Raw genomic sequence first — 18675 nt, 5'->3', positions numbered from 1 at the left:
CAGGTCATCTGGTAATCAGAAGGTTAGGGTTAGACAGTGTCTCAGGAGGTAGAGCAGGTCGTCTGGTAATCAGAAGGTTAGGGTTAGACAGTGTCTCAGGAGGTAGAGCAGGTCGTCTGGTCATCAGAAGGTTAGGGTTAGACAGTGTCTCAGGAGGTAGAGCAGGTCATCTGGTAATCAGAAGGTTAGGGTTAGACAGTGTCTCAGGAGGTAGAGCAGGTCGTCTGGTCATCAGAAGGTTACTGGCTTAATTCCAGCTCCTCCTGGCAGTGTGTCAAAGTGTCCTTGAGCAAGACACTTAACGCCTAGCTGCTCCTGGTGAGCATGTGAGTGACTGTGTGAGTGAATGTGTGAGTGACTGAGTGAGTGAATGTGTGAGTGCCTGTGTGAGTGAATGTGTGAGTGAATGAGTGAGTTACTGTGTGAGTGCCTGTGTGAGTGAATGTGTGAGTGAATGTGTGAGTGAGTGTGTGAGTGCCTGTGTGAGTGAATGTGTGAGTGAATGTGTGAGTGAGTGTGTGAGTGACTGAGTGAGTGAATGTGTGAGTGAGTGTGTGAGTGACTGCGTGAGTGAATGTGTGAGTGAATGTGTGAGTGACTGAGTGAGTGAATGAGTGAGTGACTGAGTGAGTGAATGAGTGAGTGAATGTGTGAGTGACTGTGTGAGTGACTGTGTGAGTGACTGTGAGTGAATGTGTGAGTGACTGTGTGAGTGACTGTGTGAGTGAATGTGTGAGTGACTGAGTGAGTGAATGTGTGAGTGACTGTGTGAGTGACTGTGTGAGTGAATGTGTGAGTGACTGTGTGAGTGACTGTGTGAGTGAATGTGTGAGTGACTGAGTGAGTGAATGTGTGAGTGACTGTGTGAGTGACTGTGTGAGTTTCCATTGTAGTTTCATTGGCCAAATACACTTTTATACACCTGCATATAACCCATATAACTTATTGCACATGATCGATAGCATGTGCAATAATGCTGTACAGTATATCTCTCCACATCTGTCTGTACATACCTGCATATAACCCTTGTTACATATCTGTAGATACTATATCTATATCTGTACATATCCCTTACCTACTACTCTTACTAGTTACACTGCTGGCCAGTATGACTTACTACCAGAGTGTCTTTATACCTGTATCACTGTACATATTAATACTACAACTCTGTACATACATCTGATTAGCACTATTACTCAGTAATACTAATTTATATATTTTATATCCAGTTTATATATCTATCTACATTTATTTCCGTTGTACTTTACTTGTGCTGTATAATGACAATACATTTGTATTTAATTTAATCTAACCTAATATCCATCACAATATCTGCTTAGGTGTGGAAAATTACATAATCCAAGCAAAGTTCATCAAATTGGACTGCGTGGTAATGAGGAGCATGATACAGGAACGAATAATTGACTCTGTACGCGCTCTGGGGTCACTGGGGTGTCATGAAGAGCGCTATATAAATCCAATCCATTATTATTATTATTATGGTAACAATAACTTTACATAATCAAGGAAAACCTAATGGAACTGTTTAAGAAGATCGCTGACCTAAGTACCCTGCGCGGTGATGAACAATTGAGCTCCAAGACCATGTTGGAAAGAGGCGAACTCTACCATGTAGACGAACAGTCATGCTTGAAGACAATTCTTGAGAGACTTGCTTCTAACCATGCAGAGGAACTTTCGCGGTCACAGGCCATACTGGATATCACGTCGGAAATTAGGGACGTGAAAATTAAGATGCCACCGTACCGTAATAGGGGATACGACGATGGTGACGATGATTAGACAAAATTGACCTGATTCTGACCATATGCGGCATATCTGCCTCGAGCTGCATGTTATCACCCCCCCCCCCCTCCCCCTTCCCACACCCCCCTTATCCTTTTCTGCTGTGGAACAGACCGAGGCCAAGGTCAACGCGGAGGAGTTGACTCTCCGGCGATGTGATTCTGGGAAAGAGGAGACGAACTGTACTGTCTGGAAGCGATAAGATTGATGAGGCCCCCCCTACCCCCACCCCCCACCCCCCCCCCCATCCGCCCCTGTCGTTGTAAGTCAACTGGCGCCATATGCCGTGGCAGGCTGCCTCTGATGCGCGTCGGTGGGGGCCCCCTTGACTGCTTCACAACCAAATTCCTTACCCGAGTCTCCAATGCCCCCCCCCCCCCCCCCTCCACTCCGCCCCCCCCTCCAGTTTACCAGGCGCGATCCACTTTGTTTCTACATGGTGGAATGCAGCCGACAGCGCATACAGTGTCTCAGGCCTCCTGTAATGATGACATGTGTCAACAAATGTACATGTCTGTTGAATTTATGCTGTGCCATTGTTACTGTAAAAATGTAATGATTGTGTTGTTGTTAATATCATTAATGAGACGTTGAGCTGTATGTGTGTGTCACGAATTTCCCCAAGGGGATTAATAAAGGAATATCTTATCTTATCTTATAATGGGGGACCCTGATATAAACAAGACAAAAGTCTTTCTCTGGTCTGCATCCCCTTAACAATTGTGTGTATCGAGCCGTACTGTATTGTACCCATTCTACAATCTGTTAATAAAGTTTTCAATCAATCAATCAATCAATCAAACGTTGTTTGCATTCTGTTAAAGTGGTTACCCTGCAGGATCCTGATGTGTTCGTTTTGGCGACATCTATTGGTGATAAGTGGTCATTGCTGTTGTGTTTTTACACTGTATTGACCTGCATTCCATCTTGAAAATCCATTGCTAACTACTACTATCTTCTATTCATTCAAAACAAACGGCTGTTTCATGCTGGTAACTGTGGCAACCCCAAGCCACCCCTGGGCTTGGTGATTGATGGGCGCTATGTGGCGACCCAATGGCTGGGCGCTGCCCATGTTTGGGCGTCCGCTTCCGGACGCACCTGTCACTAAATACCCATCAGAGTGATTACCTGATTAGCGAATCACGGCGCGGTGCGCCTGTTGGAGAGGGGGGACTTAATGGAGCCGAGGAGCCTCCTCTCAGTCCCCCGTAGCAGCGCAAGGCAAAAGGCCACAGAGCGGAGACGCCGCTCGGCCGACAGCAAACCGTTATTATTTGACTAAGAAAATAAAGAGTATGATTTTGGGAACTGCAACCTGTCTGTGTGTTGTTTATTCTGCCACCCCTACACCTGGAATTGCCACAGTGGTGGAGAATGCGGGCATAGTCTACTGGCAATCAGGGGTGCAGAATAAACAACAATAGACTTTATCAGAATAGAATAAAAGAAATTAAAAAAAACAAAATATATATATATATATATATATATAAATTTAATAACGGAAAAAGCATGGACGCGCTGGTGCAGCAGCTTGTACAGGCGAGCATGGAACAACAGACCCGGCACGAAGAGGCCCTGCACGAACAGAGGAAACAGACGGGGATGATCCACGCGGAGCTCCAGCGGATGGCCGCTCACCGGCAGGAGGAAGGGGCCGCCGGGACGCGGCCTAACCCCGGGCGCTTCATCCCCAAGCTGACGGAGCAGGAGGATATAGAAGCCTATCTCCTGGCGTTTGAGCGCACCGCCGGCCGGGAGGGCTGGCCCGAAGACGACTGGGGGGGACTGCTGGCCCCCTTCCTGTTGGGTAATGCACAAAAGGCCTACCAGGACCTGCCACCGGAGCAAGCCGGGAACTACACTCGGCTAAAGCAGGAAATTCTGTCCCGGTACGGCCATAGTCTGCAGTCCCGCGCGCAGCGGTTCCATGACTGGGTGTATGACGCACAGCCCTCCCCGCGCTCCCAGATGCACGACCTGGTCCGCACAAGCCGAGCCTGGCTAATGACTGACCCCGGAGGGCCCACGGTTTTGGAACGGATTGTTATGGACCGCTTTGTCAGAGCCCTCCCCTATGACTCGAAGAAGCAGGCGAGTCAAGCGGACCCCCGCTCCGTGGAGCAGCTGGTGAATATTGTGGAGGCCCACCAGGTAACGCGGGAGTTACTCAAAGGGGGGCGAGGGGAAAAGCCAGAGCGGCCGAGAACAAGGAGGGGTCCCGACGAGCCCAGCCCAAGGGGCCGGGTAGGGAACGCAGGTGAGCCCGAACTACCCAGAAGAAGACCGCTGTTCGACCAGGACCAAAGACGCTGCTACGACTGCGGCGAGCCCGGGCATCTCTCGTGGAACTGCCCAGGCCGGGATGTGTCCATGCCATCGGCGGCAGCTTCAGACCCCCGCGGAAAGACGTGCAACTATGGCGCAGCCTGTTGGGCCCATAAGGAAACATCGGCGACACTTTTACCCATGCGCGTCAACGACAAAGATGCCGTAGCGCTCCTGGACTCGGGTAGTGCCATAACGCTGGTTCAGCCCCATTTGGCACACTGCGACGCAGAGGCTCCGCAAGTGTCAGTGTCCTGTGTGCACGGGGACACAAAGTTGTATCCTACAGCGCCGATCACCCTGACAACCACCAAGGGGGTCTGCTCGATGACAGCCGGCGTCATACCTAACCTGCCGGTAGCGCTGCTGATTGGTCGAGACTGCCCCCTGTATCGCCAGCTGTGCTCAGCCGTCATCTCCCCGCGCACCCCACCCTCTACGGGTAAACCGAGGAAGAAGAAAGGGTTACGTCAGCCGAAGGTGTGTGCTCTGAACGTAACGGGGAGTGAGACTGAGACGGCCTCAGATGTAGGTGACGACGCGCCGGAACCCCTGGATATACCGGGGAGTGAGACAGAGACGGCATCAGGTGTGGGTGACGACGCGCCAGCGCCCCAAGCGGGCCCCGAGACGGATAACAGTGACGAGGACCCCTTTGCGGAGTTCCCCCAGGCGGACGAGGTGGGGAGGGACCTGGCGGGTCAGTTCGGAACGGCCCAGCTGGAAGACCCAAACCTAACGCAGGCCCGGGCGAATATCAAGACCATAGATGGAAATCCCGTGGAGGGGGTGAGTAACCTGCCATATCCTCACTTTGCAATAAAAAGACAATTGCTGTACCAAGTTGTAAAAAAGAATGATGAGGTTAGGGATCTATTGCTGGTACCGAAGTTCTTTATTCCCACTGTACTCCAGCTGGCGCATTCACATATCCTCGGAGCGCACCTGGGCGTGGACAAAACCATGGAGCGCATAAGGGCGCGTTTCCATTGGCCGGGCATGAAGAGAGCGGTAGAGGACTATTGCCGGAGCTGCCCAGAGTGTCAACGCGCAGCACCAAAGGTACAATATAAAAGTCCTCTGATCCCGCTGCCCATCATTGAGACCCCATTCTCAAGAATTGCCCTCGACGTAGTGGGCCCTCTAGTTAAATCGTCCCGAGGCCACCAGTATATACTGGTAATCATAGATTATGCTACCCGTTACCCCGAAGCCATCCCGTTACGCACGGTGACGGCCAAAATTGTGGCACGGGAGCTCTTTCATTTGTTTAGTCGGGTGGGAATTGCCGACTCTATTCTCACGGATCAGGGCTCGTGCTTTATGTCGCGGGTCATGAAAGAAATGTGCAAACTAATGAAAGTGGAACAGCTACGAACCTCCATATACCATCCACAGACGGATGGACTGTGCGAGCGCTTTAACAAGACCCTGAAAAGCATGCTAAGGAAGGTGATGGAGAAGGATGGGAAGAATTGGGATCAGTTGTTGCCCTTTCTGATGTTCTCTGTGCGTGAGGTCCCACAGGCCTCCACTGGCTTCTCGCCATTTGAGCTGCTCTACGCCCGCAAGCCGCGGGGTCTCCTGGACATCGCAAAGGAGATTTGGGAGGAACAGCCGTCGCCCCACCGGTCTCTCATAGAGCATGTGCAGGTAATGAGAGACAGGATGAAGGCGCTCTGGCCAGTGGTGAGAGAACACATGCAACAGGCCCAAGACGCACAGAAGCGCATTTATGACCGGGGCGCACAGCCACGGGAGTTTAATGTGGGGGACCGAGTCCTAGTACTGGTACCGACAGCAGAGTGCAAATTCCTAGCCAAATGGCAGGGACCCTACGACATAATCGAGAAAGTGGGTCCCGTCAACTACAAGGTCCACCAGCCCGACCGTAGGAAGCATCGACAGTTATACCATGTTAACCTGTTGAAGAAATGGCATGCCCGGGATGTGTTGCTCTCGCCCCCCCCTCTTCCCCCTTTTGCGCAGCAGGTGGCAGAGGCGGCCGATGTTCCCATCGGGGAACAGTTGTCCCCGACCCAACGGCAGGAGCTTCGGGAGCTGGTCCAACAGAACCGGGACGTGTTCTCGGCCACGCCGGGCCGCACCACATTGGCCCAGCACCACATCATTACCAGCCCGGGAGACAAGGTAAAGCTGAAGCCCTATCGTATCCCAGAGGCAAAAAGAGAGGCAGTCAGAAGAGAAGTGCGGGTCATGCTGGAGATGGGAGTAATTGAGGAGTCTCATAGCGGGTGGTCCAGTCCTATTGTTTTAGTGCCAAAACCCGACTCAACAACCAGGTTCTGTAATGATTTCAGGAAGCTTAATGAAATTTCAAAGTTTGACGCCTATCCCATGCCTAGAGTGGATGAGCTCATTGACAGACTGGGCCTGGCCAGATTTATCACGACACTAGACCTAACGAAGGGTTATTGGCAAGTCCCTCTGGCCCCCGCCTCAAGGGAGAAGACGGCTTTCTCCACCCCAGATGGGCTGTTCCATTATAAAGTTCTCCCGTTTGGCCTGCATGGGGCGCCATCTACCTTTCAGAGGCTGATGGACAGAGTACTACGGCCCCATCGGGAGTATGCAGCCGCATATCTCGATGACATTATCATCCACTCGTCAGATTGGGACACCCACCTCCAAAAGGTGAGAGCGGTGTTGGGGGCCCTCCGGGAGGCGGGTCTCACCGCCAACCCAAAGAAATGCAGGCTGGGATTAGAAGAGGCAGAGTACCTGGGGTTCACAATAGGCCGGGGCAATGTGAAACCGCAGAAGAGGAAGATTGATGCAATAAGGGAGTGGCCTCGCCCTTTAACCAAGAAGCAGGTCAGGACATTTAATGGGCTAGCGAGCTATTATAGGAGGTTTATCCCTAACTTTGCTGCTCGCGCTGCTCCCCTCACAGACCTGACCCAGGCGCGGCGGCCGTTCACGGTGAAGTGGACACCGGAGGCGGAGGCGGCGTTCGAGGACCTCAAGACTGCCCTCTGTTCGGGACCGGTGCTGATCTCCCCGAACTTCGACAAGGAGATGACGGTACAAACAGACGCATCAGAGGTGGGACTGGGAGCGGTCCTCTCCCAGCAACTGGAGGGTGAGGAACATCCGATTTTATATGTGAGCAGGAAGCTGCTGCCACACGAGCGCAACTATTCTGCGGTGGAGCGCGAAGGTCTGGCAATTAAGTGGGCACTGGAGACGCTCCGCTATTATCTGCTGGGGAGGCGTTTCACGCTGGTGACGGATCACGCCCCCCTAGTCTGGATGGCCAAGACAAAGGGGACCAATGCCAGGGTGACTCGATGGTTTCTGGAGTTACAGTCATTTAACTTTTCTGTCATTCACAGGTCAGGGGTGGCGCATGGCAACGCAGACGCCCTCTCCAGGAAGGATGCCTGTTGGGCGTCGGGCGCTCTTCCCCGACGGTCGGAGCTGGAGGGGGGGTACTGTGGCAACCCCAAGCCACCCCTGGGCTTGGTGATTGATGGGCGCTATGTGGCGACCCAATGGCTGGGCGCTGCCCATGTTTGGGCGTCCGCTTCCGGACGCACCTGTCACTAAATACCCATCAGAGTGATTACCTGATTAGCGAATCACGGCGCGGTGCGCCTGTTGGAGAGGGGGGACTTAATGGAGCCGAGGAGCCTCCTCTCAGTCCCCCGTAGCAGCGCAAGGCAAAAGGCCACAGAGCGGAGACGCCGCCCGGCCGACAGCAAACCGTTATTATTTGACTAAGAAAATAAAGAGTATGATTTTGGGAACTGCAACCTGTCTGTGTGTTGTTTATTCTGCCACCCCTACACCTGGAATTGCCACATAACGTAAAACACAGCACTTCCTGTGTGGGATGATTTTCCAGGGAATGTCCTGCCAGACACCAGTGTTTACAACAGGAATGTCCTGCCAGACGCCAGTGTTTACAACAGGAATGTCCTGCCAGACGCCAGTGTTTACAACAGGAATGTCCTGCCAGACACCAGTGTTTACAACAGGAATGTCCTGCCAGACACCAGTGTTTAGAACAGGAATGTCCTGCCAGACACCAGTGTTTACAACAGGAATGTCCTGCCAGACACCAGTGTTTACAACAGGAATGTCCTGCCAGACACCAGTGTTTAGAACAGGAATGTCCTGCCAGACACCAGTGTTTACAACAGGAATGTCCTGCCAGACACCAGTGTTTACAACAGGAATGTCCTGCCAGACACCAGTGTTTAGAGAAGGAATGTCCTGCCAGACGCCAGTGTTTACAACAGGAATGTCCTGCCAGACACCAGTGTTTACAACAGGAATGTCCTGCCAGACACCAGTGTTTAGAACAGGAATGTCCTGCCAGACACCAGTGTTTACAACAGGAATGTCCTGCCAGACGCCAGTGTTTACAACAGGAATGTCCTGCCAGACACCAGTGTTTAGAACAGGAATGTCCTGCCAGACACCAGTGTTTAGAACAGGAATGTCCTGCCAGACGCCAGTGTTTACAACAGGAATGTCCTGCCAGACACCAGTGTTTACAACAGGAATGTCCTGCCAGACGCCAGTGTTTACAACAGGAATGTCCTGCCAGACACCAGTGTTTACAACAGGAATGTCCTGCCAGACGCCAGTGTTTACAACAGGAATGTCCTGCCAGACACCAGTGTTTACAACAGGAATGTGCTGCCAGACACCAGTGTTTAGAACAGCCATGAACAGCAAATGTAAACTGGACACAGAGAGAACTTCTGCACAGTTCCTGTGATAGAAAAAGAAAAGGACACTCCAATCTGCTCCAATCTGTCGAGTAAAGCAGAGAAACCTGTTTCTACAGTGTCTGAAAGAGTCTGTTGACTGTTCTTTCTTGGCGGTCTAAAGGTACAGTGTGCCACTGAACACAAAGGAAAAGTGTGAATAGAAGCTTCCCCCAGAGAGGAATCACCTTACGTGACAGTGAAATGTTTTTTTTTAGAGATCATCTTTTCAATATAGCGACTGCTATGGAAACACCAAGGAGTTATTGAGTCATGGTCTGTTCTCACTGGATGAGACTGTCATGAATCATCCTCACCTGTGCTGTTTGCCAGATCATCGTCCAGCCTGCCTCTAGTCCTGTTGTCTGGTCCTACTCTGCCCGGAAGCTCTTTTTGAGATCTTCAAATTATTTTGTATCTCTGCCTGTTGGACTTCACTTTGGTCGTTGGACTATGGACTGTATTGAGTTTATTGAGTTTATTAGGATCCCCATTAGCTGTTGCATGACAACAACTAGTCTTCCTGGGGTCCACACAAAACATACAACGTTACATGCGACAAGACTTTTACAGAACAGTAAATTCAAAATTCAAAACGGATTTCTGAAGTCCATTTTCCTTCAAGCATTGACTTTCATATCTTCCATTATACCACTTATTTTCTGATTTTCATTTCATTGGAAAGAAAAGAATGATAATAATAATAATAAATTACGGACTGAGCTGTTTTTGGCGCCGTCTAATCCCTCCACAGTAAACTCCTGCCTCCATTCTCTAATTCTGCAAGTGAGTCTCTCTGATCCGTGACGACAGAGACAATAAAACTCACCCATGACATCGTCGTCCCCCTCCTCCTCGCAGATCACCATGCGCTCCTCGTCGCTGGTGACGTCCTCGCTGGCTCCGCCCTGGGACAGGGACAGCGGTGGGGGCCGACTGCGAAACAAACCCACCCCTTCCTCCTGATACAGAGAGAGAGAGAGAGAGAGAGAGAGAGAGAGAGAGAGAGAGAGAGAGAGAGAGAGTATTAGCAATATAGACTATATTGCTAACACATGCTAATCATTTCTAAATAAATACTGGTGCTTTTTGGATGCACTGAAATCATTTGCAGGCAAAAAAAAAACAATTAAGATAGGCGAGTATCCCTTTAAGCCAGAAATTAACGGACAGCGTTTCTGCTCTCTCTCTCTCTCTCCATACCTTCTCCTGGTCTCTCTCCCTCTCCCTCCGCTCCAGGGTGTGCACTGCACTCTGGGAGAAGGCTCGGGGGCGAGGGTGCTGTCCCCCGTACACCCCCCCTCTGCGTTCTGAACCCCCCGCCCATCCTGAGCCCCCTCCTTTCACCTCCTGCACCTGAGACATCAACTGGGGTTCTGGAAGAGGAGAGGAGGAGAGGAGAGGAGAGGAGAGGAGAGGAGAGGAGAGGAGAGGAGAGGAGAGGAGAGGAGAGGAGAGGGGAGGAGAGGAGAGAGGAGAGGAGAGGAGAAGAGGAGAGGAGAGGAGAGGAGAGGAGAGGGGAGAGGAGAGGAGAGGAGAGGAGAGGAGAGGAGAGGAGAGAAGAGGAGAGGAGAGGAGATGAGAGGACAGGAGAGAAGAGGAGGATAGGAGAGGAGAGGAGAGGAGAGGAGAGGAGAGGAGAGGAGAGGAGAGGAGAGGAGAGGAGAGGAGAGGAGGAGAGGAGAGAGGAGATGAGAGGACAGGAGAGAAGAGGAGGAGAGGAGAGGAGGTGAGGAGAGGAGAGGAGAGGAGGTGAGGAGAGGAGAGGAGAGGAGAGGAGAGGAGAGGAGAGGAGAGGAGAGGAGGAGAGGAGAGGAGAGGAGGAGAGAGGAGAGGAGAGGGGAGGGGAGGAGAGGAGAGGGGGGAGAGGAGAGGACAGGAGAGGAGAGAGGAGGAGAGGAGAGGAGAGGAGGAGAGGAGAGGAGAGGAGAGGATGGGAGAGGAGAGGAGGAGAGGAGAGGAGAGAGGAGGAGAGGAGAGGAGATGAGAGGACAGGAGAGAAGAGAAGAGGAGGAGAGGAGAGGAGAGGAGGTGAGGAGAGGAGAGAGGAGATGAGAGGACAGGAGAGAAGAGGAGGAGAGGAGATGAGGTGAGGAGAGGAGAGGAAAGGAAAGGAGAGGAGAGGAGAGGAGAGGAGAGGAGGAGAGGAGAGGAGAGGAGAGGAGGAGAGATGAGAGGGGAGGGGAGGAGAGGAGAGGGGGGAGAGGAGAGGACAGGAGAGGAGAGAGGAGGAGAGGAGAGGAGAGGAGAGGAGAGGAGAGGAGAGGAGGAGAGGAGAGGATGGGAGAGGAGAGGAGGAGAGGAGGAGAGGAAAGGAGAGGAGAGGAAAGGAGAGGAGAGGAGGTGAGGAGAGGAGAGGAGAGGAGAGGAGAGTAGGAGAGGAGAGGAGGTGAGGAGAGGAAAGGAGAGGGGAGGAGAGGAGAAGAGAGGAGAGCAGAGGAGAGGGGAGGAGAGCAGAGGAGAGGAGGAGAGGAGAGGAGGGGAGAGGGGAGGAGAGGAGAAGAGAGGAGAGCAGAGGAGAGGGGAGGAGAGCAGAGGAGAGGAGGAGAGGAGAGGAGGGGAGAGGAGGGGAGAGTAGGAGAGAGGAGAGCAGAGGAGAGCAGAGTAGAGGGGAGGAGAGCAGGGGAGATGAGAAGAGAAGAGTGGGGAGGAGAGGAGATGAGGTGAGGAGAGGAGAGCAAATGAGAGGAGAAGAGAGCAAAGGAGAGGAGAGGAGAGGAGATTAATCCCCATAACATATGGACTACATCCCTCGTGAAATTTTGCAGATGGGATCATGTTTTAACAGGCAGACACACAGACAGACCTATGCTCTCTGACGTGCTCCTCTCCCGTGCCTCCTTGGGAGTTCCGCGTCCTTCAGACAAGGACTTCCTACGATCCTTGTTGCACCACTTCCAGTCAGGATGAGCTCTGAAATGGGCCTCCTTCACCTGGGGGCGAGAGAGAGACACAGAGGAATAACATTCACAAGAATTCACATAATAATAAGGCAATTGACCTCAAGCCCAGGCTAGCTGACCCGCATCTGCTTCCGTTCCTTTGTGCTAAGCTAGGCTAGCTTGCAGCCGGATAGCTTGCTACTGATCGCGCAGAGAGGAGACTGGTATCGTCTCGATCGTCTCGTCTGACTCCGGAGAAGATGGTAAGCGCATTTCCCATGATGTTGGGGTGTTCCTTTAACCTACCAACTCTTCCGGTGTACTGTGTACCCATTTGATGTCCATGTTTACTTTACCTAGAAGGTCAGGTCACGGTACTTTACCTAGAAGGTCAGGTCGTGGTACTTTACCTGAAAGGCCAGGTTGTGGTACTTTACCTAGAAGGCCAGGTCACGGTACTTTACCTAGAAGGCCAGGTCGTGGTACTTTACCTAGAAGGTCAGGTCACAGTACTTTACCTAGAAGGCCAGGTCGCGGTACTTTACCTAGAAGGCCAGGTCACGGTACTTTACCTAGAAGGTCAGGTTGTGGTACTTTACCTAGAAGGTCAGGTCACGGTACTTTACCTAGAAGGTCAGGTCGTGGTACTTTACCTAGAAGGCCAAGTCGTGGTACTTTACCTAGAAGGTCAGGTCACAGTACTTTACCTAGAAGGTCAGGTTGTGGTACTTTACCTAGAAGGTCAGGTCACGGTACTTTACCTAGAAGGCCAGGTCACGGTACTTTACCTAGAAGGTCAGGTCACAGTACTTTACCTAGAAGGCCAGGTCACAGTACTTTACCTAGAAGGTCAGGTCACGGTACTTTACCTAGAAGGCCAGGTCACAGTACTTTACCTAGAAGGTCAGGTCACGGTACTTTACCTAGAAGGTCAGGTCACAGTACTTTACCTAGAAGGTCAGGTCACGGTACTTTACCTAGAAGGCCAGGTCACAGTACTTTACCTAGAAGGTCAGGTCACGGTACTTTACCTAGAAGGTCAGGTCACGGTACTTTACCTAGAAGGCCAGGTCGCGGTACTTTACCTAGAAGGTCAGGTCACAGTACTTTACCTAGAAGGTCAGGTCACGGTACTTTACCTAGAAGGTCAGGTCGCGGTACTTTACCTGAAAGGCCAGGTTGTGGTACTTTACCTAGAAGGTCAGGTCACGGTACTTTACCTGAAAGGTCAGGTCGTGGTACTTTACCTAGAAGGTCAGGTCACGGTACTTTACCTAGAAGGCCAGGTCACAGTACTTTACCTAGAAGGTCAGGTCACGGTACTTTACCTAGAAGGTCAGGTCACGGTACTTTACCTGAAAGGCCAGGTCACAGTACTTTACCTAGAAGGCCAGGTCACAGTACTTTACCTAGAAGGTCAGGTCACGGTACTTTACCTAGAAGGTCAGGTCACGGTACTTTACCTAGAAGGTCAGGTCACGGTACTTTACCTAGAAGGTCAGGTCACGGTACTTTACCTGAAAGGTCAGGTCACAGTACTTTACCTAGAAGGTCAGGTCACAGTACTTTACCTAGAAGGCCAGGTCACAGTACTTTACCTAGAAGGTCAGGTCACGGTACTTTACCTAGAAGGTCAGGTCACAGTACTTTACCTAGAAGGTCAGGTCACAGTACTTTACCTAGAAGGCCAGGTCACAGTACTTTACCTGAAAGGCCAGGTCATGGTACTTCTGCTTCTCCTTGGGCCCCAGGGCGTACCACCACTCCCCCAGGATCTTGCTGACGGTCCGGTTGTCCTGGTTGGGGTGGCGCTGGTGAACCAGGGCCCTGTGGCGCTTACTGAAGATCATGAACGCATTCATGGGGCGGCGGATATGATCCTTCTCCCTCTGGATGGGGAGGGAGAAGAGAGAGGGGGGGGAGGAGAGAGAGGGGGAGGGAGGAGAGAGAGGGGGGGGAGGAGAGAGAGGGGGGGGGATAGAGAGGGGGGAGGAGAGAGAGGGGGAGGGAGGAGAGAGAGGGGGGGGAGGAGAGAGAGGGGGAGAGGAGAGAGAGGGGGAGGGAGGAGAGAGAGGGGGGGAGGCGAGAGGGGGAGGAGAGAGAGGGGGGAGGAGAGAGAGGGGGGGGAGGAGAGAGAGGGGGGGGAGGAGAGAGAGGGGGGGGATAGAGAGGGGGGAGGAGAGAGAGGGGGGGAGGAGAGAGAGGGGGGGGATAGAGAGGGGGGAGGAGAGAGAGGGGGGGGGGAGGAGAGAGAGGGGGGGGATAGAGAGGGGGGAGGAGAGAGAGGGGGGTGAGGAGAGAGAGGGGGGTGAGGAGAAAGAGGGGGGGATAGAGAGGGAGGAGAGAGGGGGGAGGAGAGAGGAAGGGAGGGAGGATAGAGAGAGGGGGGGAGGAGAGAGAGGGGGGATGAGAGAGAGGGGGGAGGGAGGAGAGAGATGGGGGAGGGAGGAGAGAGAGGGGGGTGAGGAGAGAGAGGGGGGGATAGAGAGGGAGGAGAGAGGGGGGAGGAGAGAGGAAGGGAGGGAGGATAGAGAGAGGGGGGGAGGAGAGAGAGAGGGTGGAGAGAGAGGGAGGAGAGAGAGGGGGGGGAGGAGAGAGAGGGGGGGATAGAGAGGGGGGAGGAGAGAGAGGGGGGAGGGAGGAGAGAGAGGGGGGAGGCGAGAGGGGGAGGAGAGAGAGAGGGGAGGAGAGAGAGGGAGGAGAGAGGAGAGAGAGGGGGGAGGGAGGAGAGATAGGGGGGTGAGGAGAGAGAGGGGGGGATAGAGAGAGAGGGGGAGGGGGAGGGAGGAGAGAGGGGGGGAGGAGAGAGAGGGGGGGTAGAGAGGGGAGGGAGGAGAAAGGGGGAGGGGAGAGAGAGGGGGGAGGGGGAGGGAGGAGAGAGGGGGGGAGGAGAGAGGAAGGGAGGGAGGATAGAGAGAGGGGGGAGGAGAGAGAGAGGGAGGAGAGAGAGGGGGGAGGAGATAGAGGGGGGGTAGAGAGAGGGGGCATTATTGCAATAGTAAGTTATTTTTGTCTTTCAGCCCTAACTGTCTGTCTGACTTTCTGCCTGTTGGTTTGTTTATTTGACTGACTGACTGACTGACTGACTGACTGACTGACTGACTGACTGACTGACTGACTGACTGACTGACTGACTGACTGACTGACTGACTGACTGGCTGGCTGACTGACTGACTAGCCGACTGACTGACTGACTGACTGGCTGAGTGGCTGACTAAGGTAATGACTGGCTGACTTACTGACTGACTGACCTTCCTGTCTCCATCCTTGGGCAGGGCACTGAGGGACTGTGTGCGTCTCTTGATGTGGCCAGTAGAGGGCGCCAGGTCGTTTGCCACACCTGGGAAGAACCTGTATTCACACACAACGAAGAAGAAAAAGAAAACAGATTACAAAAGGTGTAGGCAACATTCACAGATACAACTAAGGGACACACAATAACAGTAAAGACAAGACTAGCCAAGACAGAAGGAACCAGACACACACTATTTACATTTAATGCTCTTATCCCAAGCGACTTACAAGTTCTGTACTGAAGTTTACCAATAGGCCTAAAGGCGTTAAAAATAAACAAATATCAATGATAGTTATGCCTTTCAATCAGAGAAGGCCATCCAACCTTTTCATAAAGGACACAGTGGTGGGTATCATATCTATCATAAAGGACACAGCGGTGGATATCATATATTATATATCATAAAGGACACAGTGGTGTGTATCATACCTGTCACCAGTAATAAATCTGAGGGCAGAATGACAGACAGAGTCCAGCGGTCTAAGAGTTGAAGCCACAGAGACAGAATGTCTATAAATCACATCGCCACAGTCCAACATCGATGAGAAAACAGCTTCAAGAATCCTCGTTCTGCTAACCACAGGAAAGCTGCATCTATTTCTGTACAGGGCCCTGTTTCTTGTACCTGGATAACTGAGTTAGCCGGATAACTTTAGCTGGATAACTGGGTTAGCCGGACTTTCCGATTTCATGTACCTGGATTTTCCAAATCACCATGACAACATATCCAAAAGTTTGAGCCTGGTCGAAAGCAGAGTTCAAGTTCAAGTTAGCCTGAACTATCGCCACGCCCCCGCAAAGAAGTGACAGCCCGTTTCCTGAAACTATTCCCACAGTCTACGATCTGCATTATACCATTCTGAATTACGTTTTTGTGCTCCATTCTTCCAGAGGGGGCTTTTGAAATGTAAAATAGACCCAAAATGCTGATATTAAATTCACTTTGTCCTAAATAATGCACGTTATATATACCGTGGCGACGGTGGCGCTCGCTCGTGCGATGTACACATGATGTGGTTATTTTAATTGTAACTGGGATTAAGATGTCTGATGAGATGCGCTGTTTGACGGATTTGAGAAATTGAATGAGCCGTTGACGTCACATTAATGAATGAGGATAAAGAGATAAACTTCATTCAAAACAAAGGATATTCTAAACACGGGTCTCTCGTTCATTAATGTATAAACAATGAATTTATACCATCTGGCCCAGTGGCCCAGCGGTAGCGCTCAAGCCTCCCAATCCACCGACCGGGGTTCAAATCCCCGTGTTTCCAATATGATTTTTTTGAATATAATATTAATGATTATACGCCAAAGTAGCCTGGTTTTAAGTTAAAATATTATAAATCTACATGCATTGAGGATGTCATTCTTTATATAGCTCTCAACGTGCACCAAATTGAATTATTCCTATATTGCAAAAAGAAGGACCCCGGTCTTGAACCCGGGTCGTCCGTGTGGAAGTCAAAAGAACAACCCGTTGGACCACATTGGAGATAAGTTAAATATTGACTATACATCAATCAATGGGCAAGAAAGCCGTCTCGTAATTCTGTATAACAGTTAACTAGTTATTTTCGCTAGCAAGATCTCATTTGATTATTCAATCCAGCAGGCAAGTTTAAAGAAATATAATCTGATTGATTGAGGTAATGAGGGACTTAGAATTAGCCTATAGATAACGCATTTAACTTGTCGGCGAGGCGATTGAGCCTATTGCAATCTGTCAATAAAGTCTTAAATCAATTAATCAATCAATGCCGTTGAGAATCAGGGTCTCTGCCATCGATACGTGCTGGCTTTCCACCTAAAACGGGAGCGCGCATCTAGCCTGACTTGAGCCTGACTCTCAAGTCTGGCTTGAGTTAACGAGACTGAATCCTCCTTTGTGAAACAGGAAAATCCCGGCTTTGAACATCGGGTTAACTGAAGCTGGATAATGGACATGTTGATCGACTTAGTTGAACCACGTACATGAAACAGGGCCCAGGGAGCCAGTGTTCTGTCTGAAATCCATAATCCCAGAGTGGGAATTCTGATATGAGAACAGTTTGCGACTTAAGTGTGTAAATGTGGTCGTTGCCCTGCTTGAGCAGCTATCAGAGATCATCACCGCTGCGCTAGATGTTTTATGAATATGAGCCAGAATCTCTGTTGTTAACAAGAATGATCTCCTTATGTAGGAATTATTACAAACAAACAAACAAACCAGGGCCCTGTTTCTTGTACCTGGATAACTGAGTTAGCCGGATAACTTTAGCTGGATAACTGGGTTAGCCTGACTTTCCGATTTCATGTACGTGGATTTTCCAAATCACCATGACAACATATCCAAAAGTTTGAGCCTGGTCGAAAGCAGAGTTCAAGTTCAAGTTAGCCTGAACTATCGCCACGCCCCCGCAAAGAAGTGACAGCCCGTTTCCTGAAACTATTCCCACAGTCTACGATCTGCATTATACCATTCTGAATTACGTTTTTGTGCTCCATTCTTCCAGAGGGGGCTTTTGAAATGTAAAATAGACCCAAAATGCTGATATTAAATTCACTTTGTCCTAAATAATGCACGTTATATATACCGTGGCGACGGTGGCGCTCGCTCGTGCGATGTACACATGATGTGGTTATTTTAATTGTAACTGGGATTAAGATGTCTGATGAGATGCGCTGTTTGACGGATTTGAGAAATTGAATGAGCCGTTGACGTCACATTAATGAATGAGGATAAAGAGATAAACTTCATTCAAAACAAAGGATATTCTAAACACGGGTCTCTCGTTCATTAATGTATAAACAATGAATTTATCCCATCTGGCTCAGTGGCCTAGCGGTAGTGCTCATGCCTGCCAATCCAGCGACCGGGGTTCAAATCCCGGTGTTTCCAATATGATTTTTTTGAATATAATATGAATGATTATACGCCAAAGTAGCCTGGTTTTAAGTTAAAATATTATAAATCTACATGCATTGAGGATGTCATTCTTTATATAGCTCTCAACGTGCACCAAATTGAATTATTCCTATATTGCAAAAAGAAGGACCCCGGTCTTGAACCCGGGTCGTCCGTGTGGAAGTCAAAAGAACAACCCGTTGGACCACATTGGAGATAAGTTAAACATTGACTATACATCAATCAATGGGCAAGAAAGCCGTCTCGTAATTCTGTATAACAGTTAACTAGTTATTTTCGCTAGCAAGATCTCATTTGATTATTCAATCCAGCAGGCAAGTTTAAAGAAATATAATCTGATTGATTGAGGTAATGAGGGACTTAGAATTAGCCTATAGATAACGCATTTAACTTGTCGGCGAGGCGATTGAGCCTATTGCAATCTGTCAATAAAGTCTTAAATCAATTAATCAATCAATGCCGTTGAGAATCAGGGTCTCTGCCATCGATACGTGCTGGCTTTCCACCTAAAACGGGAGCGCGCATCTAGCCTGACTTGAGCCTGACTCTCAAGTCTGGCTTGAGTTAACGAGACTGAATCCTCCTTTGTGAAACAGGAAAATCCCGGCTTTGAACATCGGGTTAACTGAAGCTGGATAATGGACATGTTGATCGACTTAGTTGAACCACGTACATGAAACAGGGCCCAGGCCATCAGAACACTGAACACTGAAC

The 18675-nt window shown here is 50.6% G+C and overlaps 1 protein-coding gene across 1 annotated transcript in view; it reads right to left on the bottom strand.

The window, feature by feature from the left end:
* LOC311238845 (protein capicua homolog) overlaps positions 1–18675 on the bottom strand; it is a gene marked incomplete at its 3' end in the record, with an annotated part of 78851 nt that overhangs the window by 9496 nt on the left and 50680 nt on the right. The window contains 5 exon segments of the mRNA XM_084327045.1: positions 9703–9835; positions 10077–10249; positions 11680–11806; positions 13462–13644; positions 15007–15106. Coding sequence (XP_084183171.1) covers positions 9703–9835; positions 10077–10249; positions 11680–11806; positions 13462–13644; positions 15007–15106 — 716 coding nt within the window.

Source organism: Notolepis coatsorum (genome assembly GCF_963971535.1).
Source record: "Notolepis coatsorum genome assembly, chromosome: 13".
NCBI lineage: Eukaryota > Metazoa > Chordata > Actinopteri > Aulopiformes > Paralepididae > Notolepis > Notolepis coatsorum.
This window is presented reverse-complemented; position numbering and strand designations above follow the sequence as displayed.